The sequence below is a fragment of the Loxodonta africana genome, chromosome 6 (genome assembly GCF_030014295.1).
Source record: "Loxodonta africana isolate mLoxAfr1 chromosome 6, mLoxAfr1.hap2, whole genome shotgun sequence".
Classification (NCBI taxonomy): Eukaryota; Metazoa; Chordata; class Mammalia; order Proboscidea; family Elephantidae; genus Loxodonta; species Loxodonta africana.
In genome coordinates this window covers 95,286,708-95,301,145 of record NC_087347.1, presented here as the reverse complement: position 1 = coordinate 95,301,145, position 14,438 = coordinate 95,286,708, and the positions used below count along the sequence as shown (strand labels likewise).

General features: G+C 42.8%; 1 protein-coding gene across 6 annotated transcripts in view; it reads left to right on the top strand.

Annotated features, from left to right (window-relative positions):
* The first annotated feature begins 7,360 nt into the window (after nucleotides 1-7,360).
* Nucleotides 7,361-14,438, top strand: part of FMNL2 (formin like 2) — a 349,026-nt gene continuing 341,948 nt past the window's right edge. For all 6 annotated transcript variants that reach the window (XM_003406014.3, XM_010586319.3, XM_010586318.3 and 3 more), the window contains exon 1: nucleotides 7,361-7,905. In XM_003406014.3, the coding sequence (XP_003406062.1) occupies nucleotides 7,789-7,905 (117 nt within the window). In that variant the 5' untranslated portion in view covers nucleotides 7,361-7,788. The remainder of the gene's footprint in view (nucleotides 7,906-14,438) is intronic.

Sequence of the window (14,438 nt, the reverse complement as noted above, 5' to 3'; positions counted from 1 at the left end):
TAGTGTATAAACATCAATTAGATCCCATTGTTGATGGTATCACTGAAGTTTTCTATATCCTTAATGATTTTCTGTCTCGTTCTGTCAGATACTGAGAGAAGATTGTTGAAATCTCTGACTAGAATTGTGCATTTGTCTATTGCTCCTTTCAGTTCATGGGTTTTCAAGCACTGTTCTTGTGTATATGTTCCCTTGATGAATTGACTCCTTTATTATTTGAAATAACCCACTTTATACCTGGTCATATTGTTTGCTCTGAAATCTACTTTGTTTGATAATCATATAGCTACTTCAACTTTCTTTTGATTAGTGTTAGCATAGATTAAGGATCCCTGGTGGCACAGTGGTTAACTGCTTAGCTATTAACCAAAAAGTCAGTGGTTCAAACCCACCAGCCTCTCCGTGGGAGAAAGATGTGGCAGTCTGCTTCCAGAAAGATTACAGCCTTGGAAACCCTATGGGGCAGTTTTACTCTGTCCTGTAGGTTCACTGTGAGTCAGAATTGACTCAACGGCAATTTTTTAGCGTGGAATATATTTTTCTATACTTTTATTTTTAACCCATTTGTGTCTTTATTGGTAAAGTGGGTTTCTTATAGGTGGCATATAGTTGGTTCTTGTTTTCAGTTAATCTCAATTTCCACCTTTTAAAAAAATTTATTGTGCTTTATATGAAACTTTATAGCGCCAATAAATTTCTCATTCAAAAATTTATACATATCGTTTTGTGACGTTGGTTGCAATTCCCACAATGTGTCAACACTGTCCCCCTTTCCCTTTAAACCCTGGGTTCCCTGCGTCTATTTGTCCAGTTTTCCTACCCCTTTCTGCCTTCTCATTTTGCTTTTGGGCAGGTGTTGCCCATTTGGTCTGGTATACATGATGGAACTAAGAAACATGTTCCTTACGTGGGTTATTGTTTATTTTATAGGCCTGTCCGATCTTTGGCTGAAAGGTGGGCTTCTGGAGTGGTTTCAGTTCTGAGTTAGAAGGGTATCTGGGGTAAATTTCTGTCTTTCTACTGAGTTGTTTAGCTGTTAATGTTTAATATGCTTTTTTATATTATAAGGTTTACTTCTACTATCTTGCTATTTGTTCTCTCTTTGTCCCATCTGTTATTCATGTTTAGTATACGAACATTGCAGTACTATACTTACAGCGGTATTCTTCCATTTCTCCTCTCCCAGCCTTCGTGGTGTTGTTGCCATATATTTTACTTCTACATGTGTTTTAAAGTTGACAATACATAGTTATTATTTGTGCCTTAAGGGGATTTAAACAATGAGAAAAAAAGTTTTTATATTTAGTTCTTTCATTACCATTCCCAGGTAACCCCCCCAAAACCAAACCCACTGCCACTGAGTCGATTCCAACTAAGAGTGACCCTATCGGACAGGGCAGAACTGCCCCATATGGTTTCCAAGGCTATAAATCTTTAAGGAAGCAGACTGCCCTCTTTCTCCCATGGAGCAGCTGGTGGGTTCAAACTGCCGACCTTTTGGTTAGCAGCTGAGCTCTTTAGCCACTGCACCATCAGAGCTCCTTATTCCCAGATAGCATTTGTTTTTGTAGATCCAGATTTCTATCTGCTATCATTTTTCTTCTCCTTGAAGGGCTTCTTTTAACATTTCTTGTAGGGCAGGGCTGCTGGTGATGAGTTATTTCAGTTTCTGCATGTCTCAAAGTCTTTATTTTGCCTTCTTTTTTTCGAGGTATTTTTCCAGCTAAAGAATTCTAGGTTGACAGCTTTTTCTTTGGGTCAGTTCATGCTGTTGGTCCTCTGCTTTTAGCCTCTGCATTGTTTCTGAAGAAAAACCTGTCATCATTCTTATCCTTGTTCCTCTGTACATAGTGTGTCTTTTCGCCCTGGCTGCTTTTAGAATTTGCTCTTAAGAGGTTTTCTCTGCAAGTAGTTTTAAGCAAATTGATTATAGTGTGTCTTAGTGTAGTTTTCTTAATGTTTCTTGGTTTGGGGGTTCACTGAGTGTCTTGAACCTGTGGATTTATAGTTTTCATCAAATTTGGAAACATTTCAGCCATGATTTCTTCTCTCCTCAGGGACTGTCTCATATATTTTGCTGCATGTTCTTGTTTCTCAGTTCACGGATGCTCTGCTCATTTTTATTTCGGTCTTGTTTCTGTGTTCCATTTTGGATAATTTCTTTTGCAAGTCTCTTCTTAGTATTTTAACCAATCCCCCTTGAATTATGAGGTTTTCTACTTCGTTTTTTTTTTGTCAACTGGTACTATTCCTAGCTCTGTGTAAACTCTAAATACTCTTCCCTCCAATTTTTTGTGTGGTTCTTTCTCCAGCCTTGGGTTTTTTCCTCATATGCATGGTCCCATCAGTATTCAACTGAATACTAAAACTCAAATCTTTGCAGCTCTCTGGAGCTCTCTCTTTGCAGCTCTCTCCTTTTCAGAAATCTGTCCTAAGAACAGATTTGCTTAGTCACCTTGGCTTCACTGGCTTCCCAGCTCTGCCTCCTCAAGTCAGGGCATACACCAGGTTCAGTTTGGGTTTCCCAGAAACTTTCTCCAGACAGTAAGCTGGGATAATCATAGCACTCACTTTATTTGTTTCCCATCTCTCAGGGAATCACAGTTTTTCATTGCCTGATGTTCAGTGTCTTGAATGCAATTGTTCATATATTTTGTCCAGTTTTTTATTACTTTCAGGTAGAAGGGAAAACCCGGACTCGATTACTTCATCTTGATTGGAAGTGGAGGTCTTATTATTTTATACCTCTAAATGATAATAGTTCAAGAGAACTAATTTTTTTTTTTTTTTTAAGGCAGCATAGCGTACTGGTTTGGAAATCAAAATTCCTAAGTTCTGACTCTGTCACTTGTACAAACTAAAAAAAGTTAACTTTGTCGAAACTTGGATTCCTCATTTTTGTATTGAGGGGATGTCATAGTCATCTAGTGCTGCTATAACAGAAATACCAGAAGTGGATGGCTTTAACAAAGTGAAGTTTATTTTCTTATAGTAAACTAGGCTAAAAGTTGAAATTCAGGGTGTCAGCTTCAGGGAAAGGCTTTCTCTGTCTGCCTTCTCATCAATCTTCTCCTGGACTGGGAGCTTCTTTGCACAGAAACCCTGGGTCCAAAGGACGCGCTCTGCTCTTGGCACTGCTTTTTTTGGTGGTATGAGGTCCCCAATTCTCTGCTTGCTTCTCTTTCCTTTTATCTCCCTTTCCATTGGATCGGGGGGTGACTTGAGTAAGGGTGGTGTTATAATCCCACCCTAATCCTCTCAACATAAAATTACAATCACAAAATGGAAGACAACCACACAATACTGGGAATCATGGCCTAGCCAAGTTAATACACATATTTTGGGGGGGACATAATTCAATCCATGACAGAGGATAAAATGAGATAAAGTGAAAGCATTTTTTAAAATATGAAGTCATATGCAAATATAAAGTATTATTCAAAGATGCAAAATATGTGGGGGAGGGGTTAGAAGACATTGTTGCCACCCCATTATCTATTCCCTTTCCCTTCTTGCCATCACAGTCTTGATTCTATTCAGGTGAGGAAATGTATCCAGTGCCAGGTTACATCTCACATTCCAACTCTCTGTGCAGCTAGGAATAGCCATGTCATTCAATTCTAGAAAATGAGAAATAATGGACTTTTGCTTTCCTGATAAAAAGAATAGACTTGACTGACATTACCTCTTTTCCCCTACTTTCTGCCCTAAATACAGACAGATTTGATTCATGGAACTCTAGCAGCTATTTGGCAAATACAAGGGATAGACAGAGAGATCAACCACCCCAATGATACTGGCCCCAGCATTACTGAGCTACTGAACCAACATTAGCACCACCTTCCCTCATTAAAAAAAAAAAAAAAATAGTTCTTATTATATGAGAAAAATATATTATTTAAGCCATAGTTAGTTGGGTTCTCTTTTAATTGATGGTCAAAGCATTACTAATTGATTCTAGAGAAGGGAACTGGTATGTGGGGATATAGCTTTGTAAGTCAGTTGTTGTATATGAAGGTTATATGATGCAGTGGCTGAAGAAATCATGTTTAAACTTTGTTTAAAATCAAGAACAGCGTCCAGCACATACAAGGTGCTTAATAAATATTTTTCAAATAAATGCAGATGCATGTGTGAATCTTGCAGGATTATTGTGGATATAAATTGGCACATTGCAATCCCTCAGTAGATGTTTCAGGGCTGTGGATAGTTGTGTTCATTGCATCGTGCTTACCTCATTTCTGTATAATTATACACACAAAGAGAATCTACTTAGGGTACTCCATTGCCCTTCTAAAATGCTAATCGAACTTAGCCACAGAGCAGTTCCTTACATATAAAATGTGAGGACCCAAATTCATTGTTGTCCAGTTGATTTTGACTCATAGCAACCCTATAGGACTGAGAAGAACTGTCCAGTAGGGTTTCCAACACTGTAAATCTTCCATGCAGCAGCTGGTGGATTTGAACTATCAACCTTTCAATTAACAGCCAACTGCTTTAACTACTGCACCATCAGAGCTCCTAAAACCTGAGGAGATACCCGTAAAACTCAGCTTCAAACCCTCAAAAGGCTAATTTGTGTAAGTATTTTTTATGAATGATGGAAAACCTCTTTCCCCCACACCATTATGGTGGAATTCCTGATCAAACCACCCCTGGCATAGTTTGCAAATGCCTAGCACATGGAAGATAAATGTTCTAACATTTTAGTTTCCTTGGAAGTTAAAAGCAAAGACAGGAAAAATGAGTGGATAGATTTAATAGGCAGTATCTTTTTTTGCCAGGATTTTACAACATCAACTATAATGTCTTTAAACATGGCTGCCTGATTTTAAGTTTGTGGGAAGGAAGAGTGCTGCAATTGAGTAGAAATGTTTTCTCCTTCCTCTCCATGTTCTCCTCAAAACAAAAAATTTCCTGAGATTTTGTTAGAAATTCCTACAGAAATGACGCAATCTTTATGGACTATTTACTCCTGGAAAATATGCTAGATTTTACCATGTTTTGCTTATTTTTACATTATCTAATAATCCATAAATAACCCAATATTAGAGATTGCAAACCTTGAAATGGAAGAGAAGTTCTGTTGGTCCGTGGATTTGCACACTTTGTCCTTGGCTCCTCTCAAAGTGTGAGATTATGAGAGAGACTAGATGTGATAAGACTTAAAGGGAGAAAAAGGTCCCAGTTACTGGCAGGAATATGGCCAGAGGGAGCCATAAATGTAATAAAAAAGGATTTTGCAACTGCAGAAAGGAATTCCATCCTTTCCATCCAGATGGGCAACCCTCCGGGTGGGCTGATTTTGTGAGTCAATCAGACCCAGAGTATATGCCTAGAAATGACAAAGAAAAATAAATACACTTGTGTGTCAGAAATATCTTTCCTGCTTTGTTGTTCATATGTGCTTTTCTTTCTCACCCATTTGCATTAGTTTGGTGTGTGTGTATCTACATATTCCTGTTTTCTCTCTTATGTCAGTAACACACTTACCGTTAACTTTAGTACATTGTAATTTTAGAAATATAGATTGCATTTATTCAGAATTATAAATTGAAAATTTGTATACTTCCGCTCTTTTTAAAAAGGTTTAGGGGTGGGTTAACTTAAGGGAACATACGTACACATAATGCATTTCTGCATGTATTTGTTCCATAAGCTTTTGGCAAAAGTGACTTGTTAAGTCAACAAATGGTCATTGAGTATGCTCTATGCTCAAGACACCTTGTGGTTTATAAGCTGAATAAAATGTGGTCCTTGATGCTTGAATTTTGGTGTGTTACCTTGTCCAGACCAGAAGCACTTGATTTTTAACAAGAGGATGATAACAATCCTAGCTGCATATCAGAATCACCTGGAGGAGTTTGTTAAAACTATACCTGCCCCGCCTCTAGCTCTCAATTTAGGAAGATTCTGATAATAGGTAGGGCCCAAGGTGTGTATAGTTTTAAACTTTTGTTTAAAACAACACCAAGTGAATCTGACATACAATCAGGATTAAGAAAAACTGCTTTTAGCCAAAAAAAGAACTAATGGCAAGAGTTCAGCCATAAGTCAACCAGGTGGGTGCCCTTGAAATTTGCAACCTGAGCAGCTGGCTAAAGTTGCTTTTAAGACTGTTTCTATTTCCGCTGCTTCAGAATTGGTACTTGTTAGTCTGAACACACCCCAGAGGACAAGGTTGGGCCCAACCTTCTCTGCAAAGCACCTGGCACGAGACTGCTGTTGAAGACTTAGGAGATCATCTCCAACGCCTCCCAAAGCACTCTGTTCTTATATCCATTCTCGTACCATTGCTTGACTCTGGAAAAATGGTGGTTTGTGTAAATTTTCTCCTCCACAAGATTATAAAGTATTCCAGAGCACAGGCAACCAACCCTCTTTCTCCCACTAAAGAACACAGTATAACTCATACTTAACAGCTGTTTGACAGGTGTTTTGAATTGAATTGAATCCTTCTCATCCAACCCCAGAGGTCTCACCATTATTTACCTATCTAGATACATACATAAACGTGTATTTTTAATGTTTCAATCGCACAAAGAAATATATAACATACATGAGCAAGAAAGAACAATAAAACAAGCACCCACAAGCCCACCACCCAGTTTATGAAATAAACCAAAACCCACTACCGTCGATTCCGACTCAAAGCAACCCCACAGGAGAGAGTAGAACTGCCCCAATGAGTTCCCAGGGAGTGGCTGGCGGATTCAAACTGCCAGCCTCTTGATTAGCAGCCTTAGCGCTTAACCACTACACCACCCCGGTTTCCATTTATGAAATAGGACATTACCTACCTTTGAGGTCCCCTGTTAAACTAGATTCTTTTGAACAGTAACAACTTTCTGAAATTTAAATCAGAATGTACTCATTTACTCATTGGTTGCATTCATTCATTCGTCAGACATGCCCACTCTAAAGTGTCAGATACGACGGTTAGTTATTTCGGCTGTTGGAGGGAGGGATTATCCAAAAAGTGATATATACTCAGATTTCCAGAGGCCTTTGCTGTAAGCTATTCCAACCCTCATACTCATAGAGACCCTACAAGACAGAGTAGAACTGCCCCACAGAGTTTCCAAGGAGCGCCTGGCGGATTCGAACTGCCAACCCTTTGGTTAGCAGCCGTAGCACTTAACCACCCTATGAGTCGGAATCGACTTGACGGCACTGGATTTGGTTTGTTTTTTGGATTCCAACCCAGCCTGGCCCTCAAGAGCGGGCGTGGTTTCTGCGCGCGGACACTTCTAGCTGAAACTACCGGTCCCGGCAGTCCGCGGGGCGAGTGGGAGGAGCCGGGCCGGGGGCGGGGGCGGCAAGAGGGGGCATTGTGTCGGGGAGCGCCGAGCTGCGTTTGTCTGCTCGTGGTGCTCGCCGAGCGAGCGTTGTGGTCGCGGGCGGGGGGCTGCAAGTGTCAGCGGCGGCCGCGGCCCCAGCGACAGAGCGACTAGGTGGGACCACGCGTCCGCTCGCCGCGATCGCTGGCAGGGGGCGGTGTGCAAGTGGAGCAACATGCAGATAGGCGCCTGGCGCCCTGAAGACCCCTCCCGAGGAAAAGAGGCCGGGGCTGTGCTGGCGCGGCGGGGAGCATGAGGGAGGCCGGGGGGCAGCTCGGCTCGGAGCGCTGCTAGGGAGCGGCGCGCGCTGCACACTCGCCGGGGCGCGGCGTAGGGCGGGGAGCCGGGCAGGTCGCGCCAGCGGGCAGGAGCCGGCCGCCAGGAGGTGTTCTCATTGCCGACGCGGACGCAAGGGGCGCGGAGCAGCCCCCGGCCCGCCGCGGACATGGGCAACGCGGGGAGCATGGATTCGCAGCAGACCGATTTTAGGGCGCACAACGTGCCTTTGAAGCTGCCGATGCCGGAGCCAGGTGAACTGGAGGAGCGATTTGCCATCGTGCTGGTGAGTGCGCGGCGGCGGAGGGGCGCGGAGACCCGGCTCCCCGGCGGTACGGCGCAGCTGACCCCCGCCCCCTCCCTTTTTCTCCGGGTCCCTGGAGCGAGCCTCCTGTCGGACGGAAGAGGCTCCCACCTTCCCCATTGTGGCCTCTCCCGCCTCGCTCCTTTTTCCCTCCTCGGGCCCCCGCGCTCAGCCTTCTCGGGGTCCCGGGCTGGAGCCGGGGGCTCGGGGAGGGCTGCGCAGCCAGCCCCCGAACCCATTGTCTGCCTGGAGAGGCACCTCGCAGCGTGTGTGCTCGGGAGGTGCGGCGTGGGTGTGAAGGGAAGGTGGCGTGGGCCCAGGAGGAGGGGGCGGCGAGCTGCAAAAGCTTTTTGTTTAAAGAAAAATAATCCCGGCAAACCCCAAGCCCCTGTGTAACATCCCGCCGGCGCCCAGCCCCGGGCCTGCGGGGTCCCCTGGCAGATGGGCGCATGTGGCCGGCCGCAGGCGCCGCGCCAGGAGGTGCGCTAAGACGAAGTTGGAGGACCGTCGCCGCGGCTTTGCTAAGGGAAACTACCCTTGAAAGAGAAATAGAAGGAAACCCGCAGCAGCGCTGCGCCCGAGTCTGTAAGCGAGGAGGGGATAGCATCTGAAACCCAGCTGCGCCTCTGCGCGTTTTCTTTGGTCTTAAATGTGAAACCACAAAAATGTGCAGTTTTGTGGGGACGTGTTGCGAGCTGTCCTGACTCTACAGGCGACCCCCTCCCCCAGCACACCCAGACAAGTCCCCCGCTCCCTCCTGTGTTCCGCTTCTCTCAGCTTTCGAACTCCTCAAATTCAAGACTTCCCTTCTATCTCCCTTTCCTGCTGGAACTAAGTTTCTGGGCCCCTCCCAGACAGCGCCTGTCAGTGCTGTGAGCTCAAGAGGGTGTGGTGGCCTCCCCCTCGCCCCAGCCAGGGTCTGTATTACAGTTGGTCCCCGGACTTCGATTTTTAGTGTCCCAGGCTGCTTTAAGGGATATTAGGAGGAAAATAGACAAGATTGGATGTTTTCCTATTCCTCGCACTTGTACATTTCCCTAGCTTTCCTTTTTCCTAACTGGTTACCTCCAAACACTCCAGAAGACTAGGCAGCCGGAGAAACTTGTGCTCAGGGCACAAATGTTTTGCGTTGCCTGTGAGTTTTTCTTTTTCTGCCAGGAAGCTCATTCCTTTGGGAAAGGACCCGAGTCCTTGCAGAATCAAACACTGGTTTTCTGAGGTTGGAGGACCACTGACATTCAAATGGTCTTTCTTCAGGTCTTCAAAAGGGGCTGGTTTGGTATGGGGAATAATGTTCTGGAAAGCAGGTTAGCTTTGTGTTCTTTGGAAGAACAGAGGCCACAAGCGTTGTCACATCACCGGGAAAGTCTGGTCTGTGTGGCAGTTGGGGAGATAGATGAGGTTGCCTGTCTGGCTTTGCATCTTCTGTGATGGTCCACAGCTGCTCCCACCGTTGTGCAAGATGGGGCACTGTGAAATGATACAGCATAGGCTTAATTACTTCTCAAGGCAGCCTGGGTGCATTCTTGACCTGTCTTCCCAGAGACAAACGGTTTTGTACAAAATCTTCTTCCTACCACACATATGGTTCTTACCTCCTGGCTGTGTGTGTGCATGTGTGTGTGTGTGTGTGTGTGTGAGTGAATGATTGTGGAAGGACCAGTGACACAGGGAAACCAGTACAGCAGCAGCGATCACGCGATTAAGTTCTGCTCCACTGGGAAAGTCACTCTTCGCGTCAGCTTTCGGTTACACTCTTGATTAATAACACATAGTGGGTTTGTAGTACTATTAAGTCTAGCAGTAACAAGTTTAGTGTGTAGGCATTTATGTTTGTACATCTAAGTTCCTTAGAGTGGTGGTGGTTTGCTGTGGCTACTTTTACTCTACTGTGCATCACATAGAGTTGTTGGTTGTGTTAACGTTATAAATCTCAAAAGAAAAAAAAAAAAACCCAAAAGAAAAGCTAACAAAACCCCCCCCCCCCCCAAACAAAAAACAGCCTGGCCTTTTATGAATAGAGATAAAGCTTTTGGGAGAGTCTTGGCATGAGGCCCTTCTTGTTAGGGACCCTTGGTGTGGTGTTTTAATTTACTCGCCCTGATCAACTCTGCTTGGTCTTTGAAAAACCCATAAGAGGAGTTAAAAGGAATCCCTCCAGGATTATGTATGTCTACAGGCTGATAGAACTAGGAAGTTGGGGCGATTTTTCTTGTACTCATTTTGTCCTAACGTCATACGTGTGATGCTCTTAACTTGGCTTTTCTTCAGGAAATGCTTAAGAAATCAGCTCAAACCGTTTAAATCAGGAAATCAAGCTTGAAGTACAAGTTTTTGGTACTGACTTTGTGGAGGAGTTCTCTACCCTTACCAAAACCGAACCAAACCTATTGCTGTCGAATCGATTCTGACTCATAGCAACTCTATAGGACAGAGTAGAACTGCCCCATAGGGTTTCCAAGGAGCGCCTGGTGGATTTTGGTCAGCAGCCATAGCTCTTAACCCCACTACACCACCAGGATTTCCTCTCTACCCTTAGGCAGTAGGAATCCTGTTGGCATCATTGGTATATTCCTATGTATTCCTACATATTCATATGTAATAAAGGTGTGTATTTCAGGAGGAAAACCAAATAGTAATACTGTACAGAAAAGTTATAAGCATCTCCTTGAAAAGCATGGCTTACACCAATCATTAATGTGTCCTTTCAGGAATGGAAAACAATTCATCCCAACCTCCAAGCTCTAGAATATTTGAAGCTTTAGGATACTAAAAAAAACTAAAATGACAGAAGTCCATCTTATTTCTAGCTAGGAAGGCCTTATAAAAGAGAACTAACATACTCAAGGACTGTGCACTCCATCAGCGTACAGGGTTAAATTGTAAAAATTAGCTGGTAACAGTGGAAAATGGGAGAAGAGAGGAGAAGGTAAAAGACTACTGAATTAAGATCAGTGGAGGGTTAAAGTTTTAAAAGTAATGTTTTTTTTTTAAATAGGGAAAAAAATGAGATTTTGAAATTAGAGATTTGAGCTGCAAGCGTCCTGTAAATAATGACTAGTAAAAGTTGGATCCAAACCTAGGAACTTAATGTTCCTAAGGAGACAGAGTCATTCCCTCCCCCCCATACGTCTTCAGCATTACTGTAATAATAGTTATAAAATGTGTATTTAAGAGAAAAGATCAGTGACTATGTACACATTGAACCATTTGACATCCTTGTAACCACCTTTCCGGTAGAGTGTTTGTAAGGTGATGTGTGCGCATGTGTATATGTATACACGCGTGTGATCTTTATTAACTGTCTTCAGTGGAAGTGTTTTGTGAATTATAAATTCAGACATCTAGTTCCATCTTTGTTTCTTTAGGGTGTATATATTGTATAGGTAGCATTATTGTTAGCCTGTAATTTTTCATGTGCCTCTCCATTGTATTAAACATTTCTAATTGTTGGAGAGATATGTGTGTGTATGTATAAGGAGTTCTGGTGGTGTAATGGTTAAGTGCTTTGCTCCTAACCAGAAGGTTGGTGATTGGAACCCACCAGCCCCTCTGCGGGAGAAAAGACCTGACAATCTGCTCTTACAAAGATTTCAGCCTAGGAAACCCTATGGGGCAATTCTACTCTGTCCTATAGAGTCTATGAGTTTGGAATTGACTGGACGGCACACAACAACAATACATGTATGTGTGTGTATGTATGTGATATCTATGTATATGTGTATTGTCCTTTATTTTCAAAGATGATGGTATCAAGGTGATTCTTGGTGGGTATGGTGAACAGCTGATTTCTTTTTTGGAGAATACCTCTCTACATTAGATACTTTGTAATATTGTTCACTAAGTTTTGTCTTGCAGTTACTGTTTGCAACTTAAAATGTAAGTCCCCCCAATCAATGCCTTTGTGTAGGAGCTATCCTAAGGAGTTCTTTGCTTCAGTTTCAGAGGAAAGGATAGTTTTAAGTCCTGTGTTTCAGCTGCCATATCTCTGTGCCATATCAGATATCAAGCAGCTCTGTGAACAGATTTAAAAAAAAAGATTAGGAAGTAATGGTTTAGGGCAGTATTATCTCATGTTTGATGCTGGGAACTGCTTTGGTATCCAATTAAACTGAGTCAATTTCCTTTTCAGTTTCTGTTCTTGCCTTGGGGTTGAATGCAGTCATTCTGTTTGAGGAGGAAGTGGGAACATTTTTTGAGTACCTACTGTTTTTTTTTTTTTTACTGTGAGTCAGGCCTTATGCTGGGTACTTCTGACAAGTTCTCATTTAGTACTCACCACTCCAGTTATCACCAGCATTATCGCAAAACCAGCCCATTGCCTTAGAGTGGATTCCAATTCGTAGGAACCCTATAGGACAGAATAGAATGCCCCGTAGGGTTTCAGAGGCTGTGACCTTTACAGAAGCAGACTGCCACAACTTTCTCCTGTAGCAGCATTATAGATGAGGAAATAATTTGCTTAAATTGCCTGAAGTCACTTAGTCTCTAATACCCAAGGTTGGATTTTAACCTAGATTTGGATCTCTGCTGTATCCCTTCCTCCATTATATTTTGCATCCCTGGGCTGGTAAGGAGGGGAAAAAAAGGGCTAACAGTAAAAGCGATTAAAAAAAATTCCTGTACCTGGTAAATACAAGCTTCAAACTATGCAGCTGGCAGGAATTTCTTAAAAGTTATGGTGGCTTGGTGACTTAAGTGAAGTGCACATGATGTTTCTCTTTGGAAATCAAACTTTTCCATCTTCACTATGCATGGAGCTAAATATTGAATGGGTCTAAAATTCAGTTTTTCCTTTTAAGACAGATTCAAAATATCTTGGTTGGGAAGTTTAGGTTTTCCAAATAAGAGGAAAGAGACAGCCTGTCATTGAAATGCATACATGCCAAATGTAATTACTTGCGAAAGGGACAAGGAAGGTCAAGTTTTAACCTTTAAGTTTATTTCTCACTGCAAAGTGCTGTTTGCCTTCAACCACTTCAAGGAGAGTACTTGCCATGATGTCTCTTTCGCAGATGGATGGTAGGAATGTAGTTACGCCATTGGATGTGTGCTGATTGGTTTTCTCACAGCCTTTCTTCTGTTTTGAGGGAAAGGAGGTTGGGAAGGGGGGTTGAACGTGAACTATTACCATCTCATCCTGGGTAAAAAAAAAAAAGAAAAAATTTCTCTGAAGTGGGAGTATATGCTTAGGGCTGTGTTTACCATCATTATCAAGGTATGTCCCCCCCCCCCCCATACTGGTAAAAGCCTTCAGAATATATTTGAGTATTTAGGATGGACAATGATCAGATGATATTCTCTGAATGCAAATATTTAGCTCCAATGAGAGACAAGCAGTAGTGTAAACCGATGAACTCTGGGGAAGAAAAAGTCTGTATTATTTTTACCTGTTGCCTCTCATTTAGCAAAGAGGATTGGCCTGGGAGGCAGGAGACCTCCTTTCTAGAATCATATCTTCTGCAGTAGCTTGGGAAAATTAAACTGTTTCTTCTGGCTCTTGTTTTTCCTCGAATGATATTTGACCCAATTATTAGGATAGTCTTGAGAATTAAATAAAATGATAGCACTTGAAAGTGTAGTGTGTCCAGAATATATTGTGGTCCATTAGTCGACTTCAAGCTTTGAAGAGATTTTGTGTAGAAAAGGGTATAGCTATAGTCTGTGTGGGTTAGAGAGTAGAATGCCCCAGGGTCAGTGAATGAAAGTTGCATAAACATAAGAAAGAATATTCTAACATTTAGAGTTGTCAGAAAGGTGGAATTTGATGCTTCACAAAGAATAGTGAGTTCTCCAGGAGAATTGTTCAAACAGAAGCTGTGTATAAAGTGCTGGAATTTGGAAGGTTTTTTCCACTCCAATGTATAGCGACCACGTCATTCGCTTGAAAGATGTCCTCCTGGAGGTGAGTCTGCCACCTGCAGGTTCTAGGCATAGATTTATACAGTACCTGAGAGGTTGGGAAGGTAAGCGCCTTCTGAGCTTAAAGAGGAAAAAAAGTATAGGTTCTTGTTTGTTCTGGAAATTCAGTAGATTTTGTAAAAACTGTTGCCTGAAGGGCTTGGTCTTAATGAACTGTGCTCTTCTTTTCATATTTAGGGTTTGGAGAATAAGGAAAAGGTTAAATGGACTCCTTGGTTCTCAAAATTTTGGCAAATAATACATGTAATAAAAGTGGCTGCCAAAAGTACTGATTCCACATTATTGTCCCTGTTTGGCAAGGAGGTACTGGTACCTGGAATCCCCTTCCACCTGTAAGCAGTGTCTCCTTATAAAAGACCAAACTGGAAGAACTTAGGAGGGAAGGTGGGTTATAGCCTGTTCAGCTGTGTGGCATACCCTCTCTTGTAGAGTGGCTTTTTAGCAAGACTGCCTCCTTGGCTATTTCCCCCCTCCCACCCGCCCACCCATTAGTTGGCAGTGAATGTCAGATTTTCTCCTCACAAGAAGTGTATCCCCAGACTTTGGGTTGACGATGGTTTCTTCTTAGTTCTCACCTCCTTCAACACGGTGCG